At 38.0% G+C, this 24040-nt stretch overlaps 2 protein-coding genes across 4 annotated transcripts in view; one reads left to right on the forward strand and one right to left on the reverse strand.

The window, feature by feature from the left end:
• Positions 1–12482, forward strand: part of FBXO22 (F-box protein 22) — a 43048-nt gene extending 30566 nt beyond the window's left edge. Inside the window, exon 7 of the mRNA XM_021099008.1 lies at positions 1140–12482. Coding sequence (XP_020954667.1) covers positions 1140–1557 — 418 coding nt within the window. The 3' untranslated portion in view covers positions 1558–12482. The remainder of the gene's footprint in view (positions 1–1139) is intronic.
• The window catches only part of NRG4 (neuregulin 4), a 131696-nt gene continuing 109929 nt past the window's right edge, over positions 2274–24040 (reverse strand). The window contains exons 6-8 of one of the 3 annotated variants that reach the window (XR_002345816.1): positions 21852–21931; positions 13749–13833; positions 2274–2779 (exon numbers count right to left, since the gene is read on the reverse strand). Coding sequence is in view for 2 of the 3 variants with exons in the window: in XM_021099011.1 (XP_020954670.1) it covers positions 2751–2779; positions 21852–21931 (109 nt within the window). In the remaining variant the exon portion in view is untranslated. Of the gene's footprint in view, positions 2780–13679; positions 13834–21851; positions 21932–24040 lie in introns of those variants that run through there. The other 2 variants (XM_021099011.1, XM_005656275.3) reach the window with 2 other exon arrangements.

Consider the following 24040-nt stretch of genomic DNA (forward strand, 5'->3'; position numbering starts at 1 on the left):
AGGCAAATATAAACAAAAAGAAAATTATGATTTTACCTTCAAATTCTTAGCTCAAAGCAATAAAGACAGCAATGAAATCTATTTCTTTTCTTTCTTTCTTTTTTTTTTTTTTTGCTGTTTAGGGCTGCACCTGTGGCATATGGAGGTTCCCAGGCTAAGTATGGAAAGAGCTGCAGCTGCCAGCCTGCACCACAGCCACAGCAATGCAGGATCTGAGCCAAGTCTGCGACCTACACCACAGCTCACAGCAACACCGGATCCTTCACCCACTGTGCGAGGCCAGGTATCAAACTCACAACCTCGTGGATCCTAGTCAGGTTTTTAACCTGCTGAGCCATGATGGGAACGTCCTCGAATCTCTTTTTATGGACCAGATAACATAGAGTTAAAACTTCTGGAGTTACGGGTTCTTCATAAAATTGTCCTCCATGATTTAATATTTAATATCTCTCTTTTAGAACTTGACACCTGAGGTAGGGGAGTAAAAGTTCCAAAGATGTAAATAACACCAAAAGCTTTAATAGATTTCATTGTATATATGAATTGTAAGATTACTTTTTAAGAAGGTGAGAAAGGTAAGGATACTGTGTACCCTTCTAAAACTCATTGGATTTTAGAAGTCTCCAGAGATGCATTTGCCCCTTTATAGCTGTGACTGAAGAAACTGTTGTTGACTTCTCCATAGGTCTGCCTTCTGCATTCTTTTAATGTATTCATTTCAGTAGTTTAATATTTATTTTTTGCTTTTTAGGGCCGCACCTGCAGCATACAGGGGTTCCCAGGCTGGGCGTCTGTTGGAGCTGCAGCTGCTGGCCTACATCACCGCCATAGCAACACGGGATCTGAGCTGCATCTGTGACCCCCACCACAGCTCATGGCAATGCCGGATCCTTAACCCACTGAGCGAGGCTAGGGATCGAATCCATGTCCTCATGGATACTAGTTGGGTTTTTAACCCGATGAGCCACGACGAGAACTCCCTCAATAGTTTAATTTTAAAAAAACCTTATTACATTCATCTGACGTGGGAGGGAAAGCCTCAGACTAACTGTAGACTAAGGCAGCACCTGCCAACCAGTCAATCAGGAGGACTTTTCTTTTATACTGTGAATTTTAATTGTGCTAATTTAATTTTCTAGGAACCCTCTGGATATTGATGCCACTGGTGTGGTGGGACTGTCATTTAGTGGACACCGAATCCAGAGTGCCACAGTGCTTCTCAACGAGGATGTCAATGACGAGAAGACTGCTGAGGCTGCGATGCAGCGGCTCAAAGCAGCCAACATTCCAGAGCAGAACACCATTGGCTTCATGTTTGCGTGTGTTGGTAGGGGCTTTCAATACTACAGAGCCAAGGGGAATGTGGAGGCTGATGCATTTAGAAAGTTTTTTCCTAGGGTTCCTTTATTTGGCTTCTTTGGAAATGGAGAAATTGGATGTGATCGCATAGTCACTGGAAACTTTATACTGAAGAAGTGTAACAAGGTAAAGGACGATGACCTCTTTCACAGCTACACAACAATAATGGCTCTCATTCATCTTGGGTCATCTAAATAAAGCTACTTCTACAGTGGCTTTCACAATATATAACTTCCGGCTTCTGCTTTTTCTAGACAATGGAAACTTGGTGTATGTGTACTTCATACAAAAAAAAAAAAAAAAAATTATATGCATCTGTTTTGTAGCTTTGACACTCTAAAGACCACTTGGTAGTTTTTAAAATATTAGATGGACAACTTCGTACATAAGGTAATGCAGACCGTGAGTTGAGAGCTTTTGCATCAGGCACAAGCAAACCAGTTATGGCTCTGTTGCACCAGACTGTGGAGTGTAGCTGCTGTGCAGCAGGACTGTACGGTCTTCTGCACAGGTGGACAGAAAGAGGGTTCATCAACAGGAAGGAGATTCAAGACATTCCATGACTACCTCTGCAACGTTAGGTGATCTTTCGGCAGAATCACGAAGATGTTTTTCTCCCTTAGTAAAGGAGGAAACATACAGAGGGCTTGACAAATCTTTCTCTGTTTTACAATTATATCATTTTTTTTCAGAAGCTGTAACAAAATTATGGCTGACTTTTTACATATTTGATAAATATTAAAGAACTATTTTTGTTTTCGTATGCTAAATTAAAGTAGCTTAGACAGATAAACTGCCAAGACTAACTAATCAGTATTTTATTACATTATAAGGACAACATTTTTTCCTTTTCCCTCACTAAAGAAATTGCAAGGGAAAATTTAACCTAGTCTGATGTCGCTAATTGGCAGATCACCCAATTACATCATCTTATTTTGGTTTTATACCGATAAAACAGACCTTGGAAACTCATTCAGATAGTTCTGTACGTCATTGCTTTGGGTGAGTGAATGATGTAAACTGATCCTTCAGAAAAGCAAACCCAGAATAATGGTATTTGTCAGCCAGCAAGAGCTGGCATAATTCTAGTAAAAATTTCTATATATGCAAATACTGAAATAAAATAAGTGCAGAGAATACCCATTTTCCCCCAATATCCATTCTTTCCTTTTTACATAGTTAGAAAGCCTTTGATTGAAAAATCAAATGGTGCTAGTCACCTGCACACCACACTAAAGACAGCTGCATTTCCTGGTCTCCATTGCACGTATGACTGTCCTGGTCAGTGAAATGTTAGGGCAGCGATACTGGGTCCATTAGAATACGGTGTGACTGTTTTCCTGCCCTTTTTGGATCCTGTTGCCTAGAAGTGGATGTGACAGTGAGCCATCTCAGACGCTAAGAAGAAGCAATGCTGTATCTGGAAGAACCACACAGAAGGATCCTGGTCACCACATAGTCCTGTTGAAGTGCTGCCCTAACTAACTTGGACTGTTTTACGAGACAGAAGTTAACATCAGTCTTGCCTAAGCCACTTGCTTTTCCCAGGTCTTTGTAACAGGATGTCTGTGTCGGCACATTCTATCTAACACAGCAGGACGGAGGGTGTGGCACTTGGTAACAGTGATTCTAATGGGACAGTAGAAAGCTTGCAAAGTAAGTGAAATCAAATATATTAACACTGCTGCTTTTCTTTTTAATCCTTTTTTAAAGCCCATTTTTGCTCCAAAGTATTTTTTCTTCCTGTTATATAAATGATAAAAATACTTAAAAGTTTCCTTAATTTATGGTTATTCTCAATCTTAGTCACTAAAGAAAGCCCAAAGAAAACTGTGTCACAGAACTTTTAATCTTTGAATATTAATATTTAGTCATTTTAATTTAGCTATTAACTCCTCTATTATTTGACATTCATACCCATTATCAAGTAGCTAATACCTCAAAATTTCAGTCCTTGGTTATGCTTATATAGCATGTAAGGAAAATGCTTTGTAAATTTTCTTTGTCCTCGATATTAACCAGATTTGGTTGAACTGTAGAGGGAAGAGGATGTTGAAACCTAGAAATATGAACAAAATGAGCCTCAGAGTTGAAATAATTCTTTTTTTCAAATTAATACTCATATAAAATGTTTTGTTACTTTTCAATGGAGAGTCAGCTACAGGGTCATTTCATATAATATTTGGAGTTAATATAGGGCTCCTTTTCATGGCTGAGACTTTGGAGCTTGTTATGAACAATAAATTCATTTGGCCACAAAATTGTAACTTTGGTGCAGAATAGGAAGGGGAGAAGTTGACCCACTAGAAGGAGTAGTACTGAGAACCAGTCAGTTACTACTCGTGCCTCCCCTAGGCCTTCACAGTCCATGGAAGGAGTACGGTAATTTAACCAAAGTTAAAAATAATTTATTACAGTTTTGAAAGGCTTGTCTTAAAGCATCAAAGGAAAAATTACTGTTTCACCTAGAAAAATACTAAATTCCTAGGAATGGTAACTGTTTTAGTCATTTATGAAACTGAAAAATGATCATGTAGAAAAAATTGACATGAGCACAAAAAATAAAGATGTACCCTTAGTGTCTGAACTGCCTCCTGTCAAGTGATACGACTGATAGGATACTTTATTTAATCAAGATGTTTAAAAATATTTATTTCCTTTATGTGCTTTCAAAGCAGCTACAGTTTTCCTGGTTAAAGTCTGCTTCAAGGAATAAACTCCTTGAAAAAACAATTAGCAATGTAAGGAAGAGGAGGGAAGCTGGGGAGTAGGACCTCAGAACAGACACCCTACAGGTTGATGTAATTAATAACCTGTGACCTAGACTGATGAAGGGCCATGTCACTATTTTCTCAACTTTGTTTAAACTTGGAGCATTGATAAATATACCAATTTTTCAACTTAGTAAGAGATGCCAGATAGCAAAAGTTTTGCCACTAATTTATACTGTAAATTTAACACAATGAACATGCAAAGAATGTAAAATAAACTTTTATAAATCAGAATTTCCTATGCATTCTGCAGAAATTTTTGAGAAAAAAATCTACTTTTGTCATTTTGTGCCCAGTCTAACCCATATTAGACTAGGCACATCATCATAAATTCAGTTTTAATGGAAACAGAAGACTCTACATCCTTTTCACTTGAAATTGATATTTTAAGTAACTGACATGGTTTTCATTTGTAGAAACAGTATGAGTTAATAACATTCATGAATTAATGAATCCTAAGATTTCAAAACATAGTAAACATTAGTAATAACATCCTTGTTAAATGAACTAATACCTATACTACATAAGGAATTTTACCAGAAAGTTATTTTAATATTCATGCCATGTAGAGAAAAATAGTGAAATACTTGCAAGACATGTTTTTATTTCATATCTGCCCTATGCCACAGTGGGGACAGGATAGAAGAATATATGCTACTTGTAGAAAACATTGGCAGAAGCCAGTAAACTTCATTGAATGTTTTGGTACTAAGAGTATATGGAGCATTTCGTTTCATAAACAGTATCTATAAAAGTTACTGTTCTCTAGTGATGGTCATCATCACAGCCAGCAAAAAAGGCAAGATAATCACAAGGAATTTGGAAAGAATATATATTCATTAATTTTAAATGCGAATGATCAGAACAAAGAAAATTTTGAGACCATTTTCTTAACATTTACACAGTGCTTCCAAGCCTAACCAAAATTCAGTTGCTATGCATGTATCTAAAGCCTAGGTAGTCAGGACACTGAAATTGCAGGTAGGTATAAGCACAATTGACCTGAGTGATACCAGCAAAATGGTGAACTATGATACTCTAAGCTTTTGTTTCTCCACAGAAACCCTAGGGAGGGGGGAAAAAAGTAGCAACTGTATGAAGCAACTTTGTTGGAGCTCTGGGAAACAGTCAGAGGTTTACAGCAAGCAAGACAGTGCTCAGTGAACAACACACATCATCAGATTGGTAGGAAAGTTTTGTGACTTTTTACTCACCCTGCCCTGCCTTGCGCAGTGGTGGTTTTATTCTTAAAATGGCAGAAGCCTGGTTCCCAGCTCCTTCCCTCAAACCAGAGAAGGAAGAACAGACTTTATTTGCAAATTATTGTTTGTCTTTTCTAATCTGTCTGGGCTCAAAGGTGCTCATCATCATTTTGCGTAACTTGGAAATTGGGCAAGAAAAAGTGGGCACTGCTTGTAAAAACTGCAAGATGACTACAGTATCACAGGCGCCCGGAGCAAAAGTTTATGGATAGAGACAAAACAGGCTAATAAGGCCCAAAGGATATGCTGCAGTGAGATTTTTGAGAAAATGGACATTCAAAAGCAGCTGTACACAGGGGAAGATAAAGAATGCCACATGCATGCACAGGCAAAACTGCTCAGGAAAGATTTAAGACCTGAAGCTTTCATCTTCTGATCCTAGGATAGAAGGAATCCTAGCTAAGTACTATAGGAGTGCCCTTACACCCAGCTAAGCTGTAAAGACAAGAAGTGGCACTGAAAATAAACAATCTAAGGGATTTGTAAGACACCATCAAATGGAACAAGAAATGTGTTATGGAAGTTCCAGAAGGAAAAGAGAAAGCTATATGAAGATTATTTGAAGAAGTACTGACAAAAAACTTGCCAGGTTTGATGTAAGACGTGGATGTTCACATCAAGAAGCTCAACAAACTCTTAAGTATGGTAAAGTCCAAAGAGACTCCAAGATACATTACCGACAGTCCTCAACTTGGGAGGATTTGACTTGAAGTTTTCAACTTTACACTAGGACATGGTGATGTCCATTTGGTAGAAAGCACATTTCAAGTTTTGAATTTTGATCTTTTCCCAGGCTAGCAATGTGCAATAAAATATACACTTTTGGGATTTCCCACTGTGGCTCGGCGGTAACGAACCTGACTCTGGTAACTAACTTGACAAGTATCCATGAGGATGTGGGTTTGATCCCTGCCCTCACTCAGTCTGGTAACGAACTTGACTAGTATCCATGAGGATGTGGGTTTGATCCCTGCCCTCACTCAGTAGGTTAAGAATCTGGCATTGCTGTGAGCTGTGATGTAGGCTGCAGATACAGCTCGGATCTCAAGTTGTGTAGGCTGGCAGCTGCAGCTCCAATTTGGCCACTAGCCTGAGACGTTCCATACCTTCGTATGCCACAGGTGCAGCTCTAAAAAGCAAAAAAACAAACAAAAAACAAAAAAAAGAGGGAGCTAACTTGTGATGCATGGCAGTAGTGGTGAGCTGCAGCTCCCAGTCAGCTGTGTGGTCATGAGGATAAACATCTGATACACTTAAACCCATTCTATCCCATACTATCATTCTGTTTTTCAGTACAGTATTCAGTGAATTACATGACTTTAAAATAGGCTTTGATAGTAAATGATTTTGCCCAAATACAGGCTAATATAATTGGAGCACATTTCAGATAGGATAGGCTAAGCTATGGTGTTCAGTAGGTCAGGTATATTAAATGCATTTTCAATCTATTTGAATTTATCATGGGTTTATTGAGATGTAACCCTACTGTAAGTCAAGGAAGATCTGTATAATTAAACTAGCCAAAGAGAAAGTATCTTGAAAGCAGCAAGAATAAAGAGACTCATCACATAAAAGAATCTTCATTATGATTATCAGATTTCTCATCAGGTACCATGGAGGCCAAAAAGCAGTGGTTTGAGATAGCAAAGTACTAAAATAAAAACTGTCACCTAAAACTTCTATCTGGCAAAACTGTGATTCAGGAATGAGGGAGAAACATAGCCAGACAAAAGTTGAAGGAGACCGATAAAACTGTTAGGGAGTTCCCACTGTGGGTCTGCAGGTTACAAACCTGACTAGTGTCCATGAGAATTCAAACTCGATCCCTGCCCTCGCTCAGTGGGTTAAGGATGGGCGTTGTCAAGAGCTGCAGTGTAGGTCACAGATGAGGTTGGGATCCCATGTGGCTGTGGCTGCGGCACAGGCCAGCAGCTGCAGCTCCAAGTTGACCACTAGCCTGGGAACTTCATATGTCACAGATGCAGACCTAAGAAAACAAACAAAAAAAATCAAAACACAAAGACACTAACACAGAAAATGGAAGGCAAAAAGCTGTAAAGCATATGGAAAAGAAACAGCAAAATGACATAAGTCCCTCCTTCCTCATCAACAATTACTTTAAATGTAAGTGGCTTCAACTTCAATCAAAAGATAAACATTGGTGAAACTGATTTTTTTTTTTTTTTGGTCTTTCTAGGGCCGCACCTGTGGCATATGGGGGTTACCAGGCTAGGGGTCGAATTGGAGCTATAGCTGCTGGCCTACACCACAGCCACAGCAACTCGGGATCCAAGCTGTGTCTTGACCTACACCACAGCTCACAGCAATGCCAGATCCTTAACCCAGTGGGTGAGGCTAGGGATTGAACCCACAACCTCATAGTTCCTGGTGGGATTCGTTTCTGCTGTGCCATGAGGGGAAATCCCCCTGAAATTGATTTTTAATAAACAATCATAACAATCTCCAAGAGACTGACTACAGTTCCAAATAGGTTAAAAGTAAAAGGATGAATAAATATATTGCATGCAAATAATAATTAAAAAGAGAGTAGTATATAATAATTGGACAAATAGACATAACTTCTTTGGATATAGAGAGACAGAAAAGGACATTTTATGTTAAAAGATTTTATATAAGAAAGAGGTAACGGTTGGAAACATACACATCTAATAACAGATCCTCAAAATATATTAAGCAAAACATCACATATAAAACGTATGGGATGCAGAAGAAGCTGTACTAAGAGGGAAACTTCAAGCTTAAGTCCTTGCCTTCAAAAAACAAAAAACAAAAACCAAAATCTAGACTTCCCCTGTGGCCCATAGTATACTACTTGTGATTGTCTCTGCAATGGCTCTGGGAACATCCATATGCTGTAGGTCCAGCCACAGCTATAAAAAAAAAAAGAATCTGAAAACATTCTAACTTTAACTAGAAAAAGAATGGACTAAATCCAAAGGTAGTAGGAGGAAGATTAAAACTAAGAAAAATACAGAATAGAAAATCAATGGAAAACTTTGAACCCAAAGCTAGTTCTTTGAAAATGTTAACAAAGTGGACAAACCTTTAGATCAGTAATAAAAGAAGACAAAAACAGAAATAAAAGGGGCTTTACTAAAAATTCCATAGAAATAAAGAGGACTATGAGCAGTTGTACACAAGTTGGATAACCTAGATGAAATGGATGTATTTCTAAAAATACAAAAACAACCCTACCAAGACTGATTCTTGAAGAAATAAAAAATCTACATTGGAGTTCCCGTCGTGGCGCAGTGGTTAACGAATCCGACTAGGAACCATGAGGTTGAGGGTTCGGTCCCTGCCCTTGCTCAGTGGGTTAACGATCCGGCGTTGCCGTGAGCTGTGGTGTAGGTTGCAGACGCAGCTCGGATCCCGCGTTGCTGTGGCTCTGGCGTAGGCTGGCAGCTACAGCTCCGATTCGACCCCTAGCCTGGGAACCTCCATATGCCGCGGGAGCAGCCCAAGAAATAGCAAAAAGACAAAAAAAAAAAAAAAAAAAATCTACATAGACCTATATAGCTAGGAAGGAGACTGAATCAGCAACCAAAAAGTCCACAAAACCCCTGCAACCTCTGGCTTTATTTTATTTTACCAAATGTTTAAAGAAAAAATAACATGAGTTCTCAGACTTTTCAAAAAAATATTCAACAAGAGGAAACACTTCCTAATCCACTGTATAAGGCTGGTATTACCCTGATACCAAAGCCAGCCAATGACTACATGAGAAAAGAAAGCTTGGAGTTCCTGCTGTGGTATAGCAGGTTAAGGATCCAGCATTGTCTCTGCAGCAGCTTGGGTCACTGCTGAGGTGTCAGTTCAATCCCTGACCCAGTGCAGTGGGTAAAGGATCCACTGTGGTCACAGCTGTAGCTTGAATTCAATCCCTGGCCCAGGAATCTCCATGTGTTGGAGGTGCGGGAATAAAAAAGGAAGCTAAAGACCAATATCCCTGATGAATATTGATACAGAAAGTATTAGCAAACTGAATTCAAGAACACATTAAAACTTTTATACATTTTGAACAAGTAGATTTACTGTTGCAACGAAAAGATGATTCAACAGATAAAAATCAATCAATGTAATAATACATTACAATAGCAGAATGAAGGAAAATCCCACATGGCTCACATCAGTTGATGCCGAAAAAGCATTTGACAAAATTCAGCCTTTTTGATTAAAATTTAAAAAACTCAACACATTAGGAATTGAGGGAAACTACCTCAAAATAATCAAGGCCACATATGAAAATTTTACAGTGGGAGTTCCCGTTGTGGCTCAGCAGGTTACGAAGCTGACTAGTATCCATGAGGATGTGGGTTCAATCCCTGGTCTTGCTTAATGAGCTAAGGATCTAGTGTTGCCACAAGCTTCAGCGTAGGTCACAGATGTGCCATGGACCCAATGTTGCCATGGCTGTGGCAAAGGCTGGCAGCTGCAGCTCTGATTCAACCCCTAGCCTGGGAACTTCCATATGCCTCAGGTGCAGTTCTAAAAAGGAAAATAAATAAATAAATAAAATCTTAAAGCTAACATCATAATCACTGGAGGAATGAAAGCTTTTCCTCTTAACATCAGGAACAACACAAGGATGCAGCTTTGCTACTGCTATTCAACATGGCATTCAAGGCAGAGCGATTAGTCAAGAAAAAGACTGAAATTGGAAAAGAAAAAGTAAAATCATTTCTGCAGAATGCATGCTATCCTACACTAATGCCCCCCACACACACAAATTTTGTTTGAACTAAGGAACAAATTCAGCAAAGGATACAGAAGCAACATATAAAATTGGTTGCCTTTCTATATACTAACATGAACAATCCAGGAAAGAAATTAAAATAAGTCCCTTTATAATATCATTAAAAACAATAATATACATAGGTATTAATGAATAAAGCAAAAGATTTGTACACTGAAAACTACAAACATTGCTGAATGATGTTAAAGATGACACCAATAAACATATCTCATGTTCATGGACTGGAAAACAATATCTGTATGATGTCAATACTACCCAAAGTGATCTCCAGATTCAATGTAATCCTCTTCAAAATTTCAATGACATATTTTATAGAAATAGAAAAATACTTCATAAAGTTCAGCAGAATGTGAACTTTAACCAAAGCAATCTTCAAAGTTGGAAGGTTCATACTTCCTGATTTCAAACTTTACTGCAAAGCTACAATAATCAAAACAGTGTGGTACTGAATACAGACAGACATAGAGATCAGAGGCATAGAATAGAGAATCCAGAAATCCTCACATAAATGGTTAAATGATTTGGGGGAAGTATGCTAAGGCCATTTAATGGGAAAAGGATAGTGTTTGCAATAAATGGTGTTGGGAAAACTGGATATCCACATGCAAAATAATGAAGTTGGTCTATTCCCAAACACCATATACAAAAATTAATGGATCGAAGGCAAATGTAAGACTTAAAAACTCTACTCTTAGAAGAAAATGGGGAAATTTTCAGGACATTGGATTTGGCAGTGATTTTTTTGGATATGACACAAAATTCAAGGCATCAAAAGAAAAAACAAACTGGACTTAATCAAAAATTACAACATTTATGTATCAAAGGACGCTATCAACAGAGTGAAAAAAGCATACCACAGAATGAGTGAAAATATTTGCACATCACATATCTGATGAGGGATTAATATATATTAAAAACTCCTAAAATGCAACAACAGGAACTAAAGACAACCCAATTCAAAACTGGGCAAAGGACTTGAATATTAAATAGGTATCCAAAGAACATACAGATAGCCAATAGGACATGAAAAGATGCTCAACATTACTAGTCATTAGGGAAATGCACATCAAAATCAAGATGTAATACCATTTCATATCTATTAGGGTAGCTATTACTATAAAAAGAAAGTGTTGACAAGGATGTGAAGAAATTGAAACTTGTGTACTCCTGCTGGGAATATAAAGTGGCGTAGCTGCTATATAAAACAGTATGGCAATTCCTCAAAAAATTAAATACAGAATTAGCATTTGATCCAGCAGTTCCACTTGTGGGTATTTATACAAAAGAAAAGAAAACAGGAACTTGAACAGATATTTGCACATCTGTGATTATAGGAGCATTATTTACAACAGCCAAAAGGTGAAATGACTCATGTTTAGTGAAAGATGGATAGGCAAAATATGGTAGATATGTACAATGGAATATTATTCAGTCATAAAAAGGAATGAAATTTAGGTACATAAAATACTGCCAGTGAACCCTGAAGACATAAGTGAAATAAGCCAGGTACAAAAGGTCAAATATATGATTCTACTTATATTCAGAATATTCATATACTTAGAGATAAAGCTGATGTTGGCTATTGGCATCTGAGGGAAGGAGGGAATGGGGAGTTGTTTAATGGGTACAGTGTTCAGCAGGGGATGATGGGGAAGTTATGGAGATGGATAGTGGTAATGGTTCTACCAATGTGAACATACTTAATGCCACTGAATGGTATACTTAAAAATGGTAAAAATGTAAATCCTGTGTGTTTTTACACAATAAAACTTTTAAACCACCACCAAAAAAAATGGCCTAGCAATTTTTACAAAAGGGCTATCAAGCCACAAGACACAGAGGAAGTTTAATTTGTATATGGCTAAGTGAAAGAGGCCAATATGAAAAGGTTACATACTGTATGATTCCAGCTATATGACATTTGAGAAAAAGCAAAACTATAAAGAGTAAAGGGATCAGTGGCTGACACCGTGGGATTGGGAAGGGTGAGTAGATGGAGCGTAGGAGATTTTTAGGGTAGTGAAATCAATCAGTGATATTGTAGTGGTGGACTCCTGAAATTATGCATTTGTCAAAGTCTATCAAACTGTAACAAAGAGAAGAGCCTTAATGTAAACTATGGACTTCTGTTAATGTATCAATACTGTTTCATTTATGTAAACAAATGTAGTGCACTAGTGCATTTTACATAGATGTTTCACAACAGGGGAAGCTGTGTGGGAGAGGGTAGTATATGGGAATTCTCTGTACTAGCTTCTCAACCTTTCTATATATCTCAAACTTGTCCAAAAATAAAGTCCGCTTAAAAAATTCCATGAGGGCTTTTCATTTTGTATACTCTAGTGCCTCAAGTTCATCTGTATTAATTATAAGTGAATGGTGAGTGAATGAATGAATCAATGGTGCTAGTGAGAGAGTCAGTTCATAGGGTCCACCCAGAGCTAGAATGTTGTGAAAGATGAGTGTGTACCAACGGAGGGATTAATAACCAGGTTACATGAAGAACTAAAATGCAACAACAAAAGACAATCCAATTCAAAATAGGCAAAGGACTTAAATAGTCAGGTATTAGAGAAATGCAAATCAAAGGCACAATGAGATACCACTTCACACCCATTAGAGTGGCTATTTAAAAAAATAAACAAGCGTTGGCCAGGATGTACAGAAATGGGCTTGAAGGGGAAGTGGTTCACAGGTGGGCTGTTACATCTGGCCAGTGCTTGCCCCTCTGCCTCAGCTACTTACTAGCCTTACACGTTTGGTGTTCAGAACTGCCACTGTCCAAGCCACTGCACAACTCCATACATCCTGAAAGTTGCTTTCCATTATGTTTCAGGGTAACTACACAGTGGGAAAAACTGGAGAAACTCTTCCAGCCGAATGAATTCTTTATATTGCTCTTAATGAGAACCTTGCATTTTGCAAAAATCATGCCTAAAATTAAAAGCCTTCGGAGGAAAATAGGTTTGGAATTTTGTAATCTGAGCAATAACAAAAACAATTCTAACTATCCACTAGTATCTGCACTGAGAATAAGTCCATCACTTGGAGCCTTAAACTTTTAGGCTTGTATTTCATCCTTTCAGGTATAGATCCTTAAAATGAACTGCTTCTAATAGAAGCCATTTTCATAAAAAATATGATCTAAATATAGCTGCCTTCATCAATCAATGCTTTTTTTTTTTTTTTTTCCAAATCACCAGGTGAAATGTTTTCATAGTTTACCTGTACTTGCAGCTTCCCCCGACAGCTTAACACAGTGAAAGCCGCTAAGCCAGCTGGGATTTTCATCTTTTTTCTAGAGTCTTACTATATTGCTAAGAGTTTCTTGTTATTGTGAGAAAGTTTGTCATTGGTTGCATCAACAGATTAGCTTACTGGGAAAAAAAAAAACGTGTTTGAACCAATGCAACTTTCACACAGGATTGATATTACTCCCCTATTTACCAGCTGCAGATGAACTAAAAATATACGTTACAGAAACACACATCCCTTGCAGGACAGGCTGTCTCAGGTTATAATAACTTTCAGTCTTTTATTTAGAGGACAAAGAAGGATTAACTCATTTGATTCTTTTACCGTATGGTGCTTCATTTTCTGCCTTTGTAACAAAGAAGCAACGATTTTGAGTTCACTATGGTATTTCTTCAATGTTCTGCATGACCTATGGGAAATAAGAATGAAGATGTTTTCTCTATCAATTTTTCTTTATACGCACACCTGCCAACACATCTTTATTTTTATTCACACATGCACATCCACCCCTTCTGTGATGTGAAGAGTTGAGGTGAACTAGCCTAGACCATCCAAATTAGCTGCACAACACTCCCTGGAACACAAAAGAGTTGTGTCAGCACCTCCACTCTGTTCTCACAGGAATGACTGTCCCTGTCTCTCCTCACTGCCTCTTTTGTTACCTGAAGTTCTAACAAGCCTGGTGATTTTTTTAAAAAAAATACTGCAGGAGTTCCCATCTTGGCACAGTGGAAATGAATCCAACTAGGAACCATGAGGTTGCGGGTTCGATCCCTGGCCTCACTCAGTGGGTTAAGGATCTGGCGTTGCTGTAAGCTGTGGTGTAGGCCGGCAGCTACAGCTCCGATTAGACCCCTAGCCTGGGGAACCTTCATATGCCGTGGGTGCAACCCTAAAAAGACAAAAAAAAAAAAAAAAAGATACTGCAAATGGGAATTACCGTCATGACTCAGCGGTTACGAATCTGACTGGTATCCATGAGGATGCGGGTTTGATCCCCGGCCTCGCTTAGTGGGTTAAGGATCTGGCATTGCTATGAACTGTGGTGTAGGTCACAGATGTGGCTTGGATCCTGAGTTGCAGTGGCTGTATGTAGGCTGGCAGCTGCAGCTCCAATTTCACGCCTAGGCCTGGGAACTTTGATATGCCACATATGCAGCCCTGGAAAAAAAAAAAAAAGATACTACAAATGATAGAGAAAAGAGTAAGGGTAAAAAGATTGCTAGAGTAAGTCACTCCATCAGCATTAAAAATTAATAGCTGATGGCAAAAAAGGAAAAAAAAAGTAGCCAAAACAAAGCAAAATAAAAACAAGGACCCAAACCGCCCCCCCTGTGGCTAGCTAGGGCTATTTACTGTAGGGACAGTTCCCTCCATAGCCAGTGAGCCCTGAGGCTGTCACCCATATTTGTGGAAGTATAAGTGTAGTATGAAAAACCTGGGTTTGGGAAATAATTTTCCCAGAGTTTAAACCTTTGTCCTACCACTGTTTGATGTGTGGTCTTGATCTTTTCTGTAGAGTGAGAATTATACCACCTTCCCCACAACAGGTGTTAAGACTTGTAAGAGTTACTATATAGGAAATATCAACCAGAGTGCCTAGAACCTATAGACACGCCTAATGTTCGTGATTACATAGTTACACTGCTTTCTTTTCATTTGAAGAGCTGTACTTTCAGAACTAGGGCATTACTGCTATAGGGATGATACATAATCACAATCTAGATGTATGCTAGGACTTTAGCTGTAGGTTTACTTAATGAATAAATTGGAAAGTTTGCCTAGGGAGGTTTACATTCCAGAGGCACACAAAGTAACACAAACAAACCTACCAGAAGGTAGTGATAAACTGAATAAAGCTTTATGGTGTTGTGGCAAAGGGAGTTTCCTGGTGAAGGTAGGGCATAGATAAATTTTAAAATAGAAGGTACCATCATGCTATGATTTTCATAACATATATAAGCTAAGCATAACATATATAAGCTAACCCCTGGTCTCCACAATCAACTTTATTTTCATGATGCAGATCTTGTCACACATGGTAAAAGGCATTACTTTTGCTTTTCTTGAAGTAATGGCTTGACTAAGACCACCTGACCTTGAAAAAGTAAGTGGTTAATGAGCTAATTTTGTGAGCTATGCCCAATATCTTATTTGGATCTTTACCTTTGCCATAACATCTTTCCCTCCATTAAAATAAAGTAGCAATTTAATACTTGAGTTCCAAAACTTTTCCCAATTAAAGCAGCACAACTCTGTGTGGAAAGCCCCCAAGGTAGTTCCTATTTTATTACAAACATGTTTTTATAAACAGAAATAGGTCAATTTGTTGGTTTTTTAAAATGTGTATATGGTTTCTAAAAAATAACTGATTTTTTACCATACCATGAACATTCTGGAAAAAAAAAATGAAAAGGCAAACCTTTTGAGGAGAAATGCTGTTGATAAATTACAAGCATGGATACTCATGCATTCAAACATTAATGGCAGTCAACCATTCCCACATATTTTTTCCTGTCAGATTTGGCCTTATTTGTGTTAATCTTCCCAGTTAAATAATAAGTAATTGTTAATAAATTTTCAGTTCTCTGAGAATTTCTTCACTAGTTATTTTACCATCAAGCACTTTACAAATGAATGCAATTCAAGACATTATCATTACAAATATAGCAAATATCAACAAACTCACCAAACCATTAAGATACATGATTTTGCTCAATTACAAAGTACAGGAATACATTTCAATCTCTTGATAACTTAAATGATAATTTTGAGCATACTAAAATGAATTATCTGGTAAGTATCATTTAATAATGGCATCTCTTTCATTCTGGCTTTTTATTATGAAATATACTTCACAATTTTAACCATTTTTGAGTGTACAGGGGCCTCGTACACAGTATATCCACACTGTTGTGCAATCACCACCACAATCCATCTGCACACTGAAACTCTGTACTCAATAAATAATAACTCCCAGTGCCCCTCTCAGCCCCTGGTAACAACCATTCTACTTTCTGACTCTATGAAATTGATTATTCTAAGTATTTCAAATAAGAGGAGTCATACAATGCTTATCTTTTGTGTCTGGCTTATTTCACTTAGCATATTGTCTTAAAGATTCATCCATGGTGTAGGATGAAACAGAATTTGACTCCATTTTAAGGCTAAATAATATTTCATTGTATGTATGCACCATTTGGGGTTTATCAATGCATTCCTTATTGGACATTTGGGTGGTCTCCACCTTTTGGCTATTGTGAATAATGCTTCTATGAACAATGGTGTAAAAACATCTATTTGAGCTCCTGCTTTGAATTATCTTGTGTGTATACACAGGAGTAGAATTGCTGGATCATATGCTAATTCTATGTTTAATTTTTTGCAGTCACTTCCCATTCCAAACTCAACCCTAGGCAACCACTCGCATAGTATCTTCAAGTTCATCCATGTTGTAGCATCTACCTTAATATAAATGTAAGCATGCAATTTGTGGTCTTTTGTGGCTGGTATCACTTAGCATAATGGAGCTTTATCCATGTTATAGCATATATCAATACTTGTTCCTTTTCATAGATGAAGAGTATCCCATTTTATAGATATACCATAACTAGCTGATGCTTCAGTATATCTGTGGTCAGGCTGTTTGCCAAGCTTGTGAAGCTACCTGTTCAGATATGTGGTATTGAAGGTCACTATTCCACTTCTCTATCCTGTTGCATCTAAACAGAATAAACTGTAGCAAGCAGAAAAAGAACTGTTGAGAGTAGCACAAACCTTGAAGGAAGCCCAAATGGCTGCTTCTATTATAAATCTCTATGTAAAGTGCTCGGTTAAAGTGAAAAGCCTAAATGACATGACAGCAAAAGGGAAGTTTTCTTCCTTCATGTCCAACCTGATTTGCTTGCTGAAAATGGTCACTTGAATAATACCCTGGAGTCATTTCTGCCTTTTCTACCATGCCGAGTGTCCACCGTAGAGAAATACTTTACACAGTTACCACTGCATCTCCTTTAGATAAAGCTGCCCCCACTCCCACTGCCACACCCATGGCATATGGAGGTTCCCAGGCCGGGGACTGAATCCAAGCCGCAACTGTGACCTATGCCACAGCTGCAGCCTCTACAGCAAGGTGAGCCACTGCAGTCAGACTGTTAACCCACTGCAGCACAGCAGAACTCCTAGATGAAGCCACTCTTACTGAATGAAAAACAGTCCTGTAGAGCTTCCTAGGTAAAAGCCAAGTATTGAAATTGGAAGTTCAGACTGATCTGTCAGTTATGGGTGGAATGACTGTCCATACGGGAGAGAAATATGTTGATATGACTACAAAAGCCAAGATTCAGAAGCTGAATGGGCAATGCGGGAGATTTTCTAAAAGTGTTGATTTTCTATCAGTGAGAATTCTTAAACCTGGGCAAAAATAAAATGCTCTCTGAAGAGAAAAAAAAAAGTGTTTTCTGTTAAGCTTGGGTGATTTCTACTACTCAATTTTATTTTTTTGTGGTAGGATAATCCAAAATATATACATTAACAAATTCCCAGTATACAATACAGTATTATTAACTATATTCATGTTGTACATCATGATTTATTCATCCTACATAACTGTGATTTTGTACCCTTGACCAACATATCCCCACTTTCCCCACCTCTTTACCCCTGGTAACCACTATTCTACTTTCTGCTTCTATGTGATTTTTTTTGTATATTTCGCACCCTATAAGTGAGGCCATGCATTATTTTTCTTTCTGGTTTATTTCACTTAGCTCACTATCCTCCAGGTCCATCCATGTGGCTGCAAATGGCAGAATCTCCTTTTAAAGGCTGAATAATATTCCATTGCATATATACACCACCATTTCTTTATTCATTCATCCACTGACAGACACAGGTTGTTTTCATATCTTGGCTATTGTATATAATGCTGCAACAAACATGGAAGCACAGCTGTCTCTAAGAGGTACTATTTCATTCCCTTTGGGTATATATGCACAAGAGGGATTGAAGGATTACATGGTAGATCTATTTTTAATTTTTTAGGAAACTCCATAATGTTTTCTACAATGGCTGAACTAATTTACATTCTCACCAACAGTGTACAAAGGTTCCCTTTTCTCCAACATCCTCACCAACACTTATCTTTTTGATAACAGTCATACTAATAGGCCTGAGGTAATATTTTGATTTGCATTTCCCTGATGATTAGTGATAGTGAGTACCTTTCATATACTTTTTGGCTATTTGCATATTTTCTTCAGAAAAGTGTCTATTCAGATCTGTTGCTTCTCCCCTCTCTTTTGTCACATATAAAAAGGAAAAAACTAATTTCTGAAAACTCTGGAAAATTTTTTGTCTCCTTCATGGGCTATGTATTAAGAAGCAATTGGTTCTACAACACTCAGTAAGAAGAGAGAGGAATATTATTTGAACTTAAAGTTTAAAAAAATAAAACTTATGATTAACTCATAAGAAAACCTACACTTAAAAATCCTATGTTTGACTGCATTATAGTTATTTTAATACTTCATTTATCTAGAATTATAGGGGCAAAAAGGCATTCCACATATATTTTCCTGAGAACTCAAAGAAAGAATGGGTTTAGCACGTTGGAGGTGTCCATTTTTAAATTGGGTGGATTGGGTTTTTGCTATTGAATTGTAGGAGTTCTTTATTTATTTTGGGTTTTAACCACTTACCAGATTTATGTTTGCAAATATTTTCCCTCATTCCTTAGGCTGCATTCTAATTTTGTTGATCCTCACTTCCTTTACTCTGTAAAGCTTTTTAATTTGATATAGTCCCTCTTGTTTATTTTTGCTTTTGTTGCCTAAACTTTTGGTGTCATACAAAAAGGAACAATGCCAAGGAGCTTTTTCCCTGTATTTTCTCCTAGGAGTCTAATGGTTTCAGGTCCTACATGTAAGTATTTAATTCATTCCAAGTTGGTATTTGTGTATGATGTACTACAGTGGTCCAATTGCCTTTTTTTCTATGTGGCTATCCAGTTCTCCTACCACCATTTATTCAAGAGACTATCCTTTGTGTATTCTTAGAAACCCTGTCAAAAATTCAGTGACTGTACATGATTGGGTTTATTCTGGACTCTCAATTCTGTTCCATTATCTATGTGTCTCTTTTTATGCCAGTACCAAACTGTTTTGATTACTATAGCTTTGTAACATAATTTGAAAGTAGAAAGTGTGATGCCTCCACCTTACCTTTTCTTTTGCAAGATTGCTTTGGCTATACAGAATCTTTTGTGGTTTCATACAAATTTTAGGATTTTTTTTCTATTTTTGTGAAAAATTACATCGGAATTTTACAGTGTTCAGTGTACAGGTCTTTCTCCTCCTTGGTTAAATTTATTCCTAGGTATTTTATTCATTCTGATGATACTGAAAATAGGATTGTTTTCTTGATCTCCTTTTTGGATAGAGCATTGTTCATGTAAAGAAATGCAACTGATAAATATACATATTTTTCCTGCTTTTTAGGGCCACGGCTGCACCACATGGAAGTTTCCAGGCCGGGGGTTGAATTGGAGCTGCAGTTGCTGGCCTGCACCATAGCCACAGCAACAAAGGATCCAAGCCACATCTGCATTCTACACCACAGCTCACTGCAATGCCAGATCCTCCACCTGGTGAGTGAGGCCAGGGATCAAACCTGCAGCCTCATAGATACTAGTTGGGTTTGTAAACCACTGAACCACAATGGGAACTCCAAGAAATGCAACTGATTTTTATGTGCTGATCTTTGTATTCTGTAACTTCACTGAATTCATTTATTCATTCTAACAGTTTATTAATGAGTGTTTATAGTTTTCTACATATATGGCCATGTCATCTGCAGAGATAATTTAACTTCTTCCTTTCATATTGAGATGCCTTTTCTATCTTTCCTTTTTTTTTTTGTATGATTGCTTTTGCTAGTACTTCCAGTACCATGTTGAATAGAACATGTCAGAGTGGGCATCCTTGGTTTATATAGGGTTTTAGTCAGTTTTTCCCCATTGATAATGATGTTGGGAATTTCTTAAATGGCCTTTACTGTGTTGAGGAAGTATCTTTCAATACCTATTTTGTTGAGAGCTTTTATCATGCATGGATATTAAGCTTCTCAAATGCTTTCCCTGCATCTACTGTGATGATGATGATGTTTTTATCTTTCATTCTATTAATGTGGTATATCACAATGATTGACTTTCATGTTAAATAAACAGGATGGCTGGATGTGAAATGTGAATTCTGCATACTGGGTACTGGGTTTTTTTGGATTATTTTTTATATATTTTTTGGTATTATTTTTTGTATTATTTTTGTATTATCTGGAATGCAGGTGGGTTATTTGGAAACAATTTGATTCTTTCAGTTCTCACTTTTAAGGTTTGTCAGGCAAGAATGGAGCTGTGTTCAATCTAGGACTAATTATTCCCCACTACTGCATACCACTTTTCAGTGTACTAAACCTAATACCCTATGACTAATTATCATTTTTGGTCTTATTATTGGGAACAAGCACTTCTGCCAGCCTTGAGTTAGTTCTGGGTACCTCTAATCCTTTCAGGTGATTCTTTCCTTAACCACATGTGTGTGTGTGTATATATATATATATATATATATATATATATGTATCCTAATATATATGTGCTGACTACTACTCAGCTCAATACTTGAGCTGAAGATCTCTGAATTTTCTGTGTGTGGCTCTCTCTTTTCCAGTACTCCACTCAATGAACTATAGCTACATTGATGTTTCTGGACTCAGATTCATCTTAACGCACAGAGTCTGCCAAGCTGAGTCTGGGCTCACCTCCCACCCTGGGGCCACAGCCTAGAAACTCTCTCAAGGCAATAATCTGAGGCAATCATTGGCCCATCTCATCTGTTTCCTATCTCTCAGGGATCATGACCCTTTCTTTCCTGTTGTCCAGTATCCTCAACACCACTGCTTCATGTATAGTGTCCCTATTTAAAATGTTTCTAGTAAGAGGTAAATCCAGTCCCTGTTACTTCATCTTGGCCAAAAGCAGAAGTCTTACGATACTTTTAAAACATGAATTGACCTACAAGCATCCCAAAGATTTGCCTATCCCTATAGATAAAAATCCTCCTCCTCTCTATATACCAGCCCACTTCAAATCACTTCTGGAATAGTCAGTCCCTTACAGTAATCTGAGCAGCACATTACAGCTAACATCATCTTGCACAAATTGAGATAACACAGTTTTCTTTGGTGAAAAAAAAAATGACCTGTCATCATACAGCTATAATAAATTAATCTTCAAGTGAGAAAGGATGCCTAGTTCAAAACCCACAGAAAAACTTTTGGAGTCAATCTTTTCTGGATAGATCCAAATCCCACATAACAACCACCATCTAATCTAGGGCTTTAAAATACACATTTCATGTTGAATTTACTCACTGTGGTGGGCACTGGTACTGCTTGTCTCTACCAGGCTGATATCATACTGGACTGAACTGGCCCTCTGAAGGTGGCCCTTCCTGACAGTAAAGAGGAAAGAAACACACAAAAGGAAAATGGGTAAGTAGAAAAGCAGAAAGTTAAAGTTGAATATGTGGAGGTTCGCTTCCTTTTCCACAACTCTCTGAAACTGCCAGAGCCTCCCTAGAACTGTGCTCCATTATTTAACAGATCCAGCAGGGCAGGTAGGCCACCTGTGGGGACTTCAGATACTGATGATGTCACTGAGTCTTTTTCCTTGAAGACAGCAGAACTGTTGTCTTTTAGTGAATTGTTTTTGTGCTCTTCTTGTCTTTTTTCTTTTTTGTCTTTTTAGGGCCGCTGCTGTGGCATATGGAGGTTCCCAGGCTAGGGGTCAATTTGGAGCTGTAGCTGCCAGCCTACACCACAGCCACAGCAACATGGGATCCAAGCCTCATCTGTGACCTACACCATAGCTCATGGCAACGCCAGATCCTTAACCCACTGAGTGAGGCCAGGGATCGAACCCACATCTTCATAGATACTAGTTGGGTTCGTTAACCACTGAGCCACAACGGGAACTCCTGTTTTTCTAGCTAGTTTTCATTATTAGTTGGGACCCTTATGTGACCTGGGGTGGCTTTAGTCAACAACTGAAAAACTCATTTGTACCTTTTTTAAGGTTGTAGTTCATCAATCTTTTTGGTTATCTGGCCAATTAATATATGTTCCAATTAAATTCAGGTGCTCATGACAGTTTTTTAAAAAACTACTTTTAATATTAATATTTTAGAAAGTACACTTGCTTTCAATTTTTTTTCATTAAGTCAGTGTTTAGGGTATTACTTTACGTTAATGGAAATGAATTCAAAACTACTCATACCATAGCAAAATAAAATGTGTTTTCTAAAAATACACTGATTCCCCTTCACAGCACACTACTGATTCTAGCCTAGAGATCAGCATTAATGGGTTATCATTTTGGACCTCATACAAAGACAGCATTAATTAGTTATTAAATTTCAAAGCCCCTCAGCTTAAAGAAATTTCAACCACTGATGGATCTAAAAACTACTATGGTAAACAGTGGCTTGGTTTAATTCTTGAAAGTTCCACATTTCAGACAAATACATTTCAGCTAGTCAGTATACATGAGCCTAAATCTCAAGACTGGATTCTATAAGCAACGGCTACCACTGTTTTTCAAATTAATGATTCTCCTGATATTTATAAGACATATATCATCATGTAAAACTACCTCTGCTTGCACTGTCATTTAAAAATGGAAAAGATGCAATCTATAACACACTGCAGCCCTATCTGAATATTATTAAATGATACTATCTTTGTAAGAATGTTAAGGATGCTATTTTTATTTACTATATTTATATTCATTTTCCAAGTGTCTTAAAATAAAAATGTTTTAACTTTTATATAAAACAAAAAGTTACTTATTTAATTTTTTTTTTTTTTTTTTTGGCCATACCTAAGGCATGCAGAAGTTCCCGGGCCTGGGATCAAACCTGAGCCACAGCAGTGACATGCCAAATCCTTAACTGTTAGGCCACCAGGGAGCTCCTTTTTATTTTATTTTAAAATACAGCATACATATGAAAAGACTGGATAGGAGTTCCCGTCGTGGCTCAGTGGTTAACGAATCCGACTAGGAACCATGAGGTTGCAGGTTCGATCCCTGGCCTTGCTCCGTGGATTAAGGATCCGGGGTTGCCATGAGCTGTGGTGTAGGTCGCAGACGTGGTTCGGATCCCACGTTGCTGTGGCTCTGGCATAGTCTGGTGGTTACAGCTCCCATTAGACCCCTAGCCTGGGAACCTCCATATGCCACAGAAGCGGCCCAAGAAACAAAACAAAACAGACTGGATAAAATATGTATGTCCAGTTTAAAAATCATAATAGACCTTTATGTACACAGCACGAGATTAAAACAGACTATTGGAGTTCCTGTCGTGGCGCAGTGGTTAACGAATCTGACTAGGAACCATGAGGTTACGGGTTCGGTCCCTGGCCTTGCTCAGTGGGTTAAGGAACCAGTGTTGCCGTGAGCTGTGGTGTGGGTCACAGACGCGGCTCGGATCCTGCGTTGCTGTGGCTCTGGCATAGACCAGCGGCTACAGCTCCGATTCAACCCCCAGCCTGGGAACCTCCAT

Source organism: Sus scrofa, chromosome 7 (assembly GCF_000003025.6).
Source record: "Sus scrofa isolate TJ Tabasco breed Duroc chromosome 7, Sscrofa11.1, whole genome shotgun sequence".
NCBI lineage: Eukaryota > Metazoa > Chordata > Mammalia > Artiodactyla > Suidae > Sus > Sus scrofa.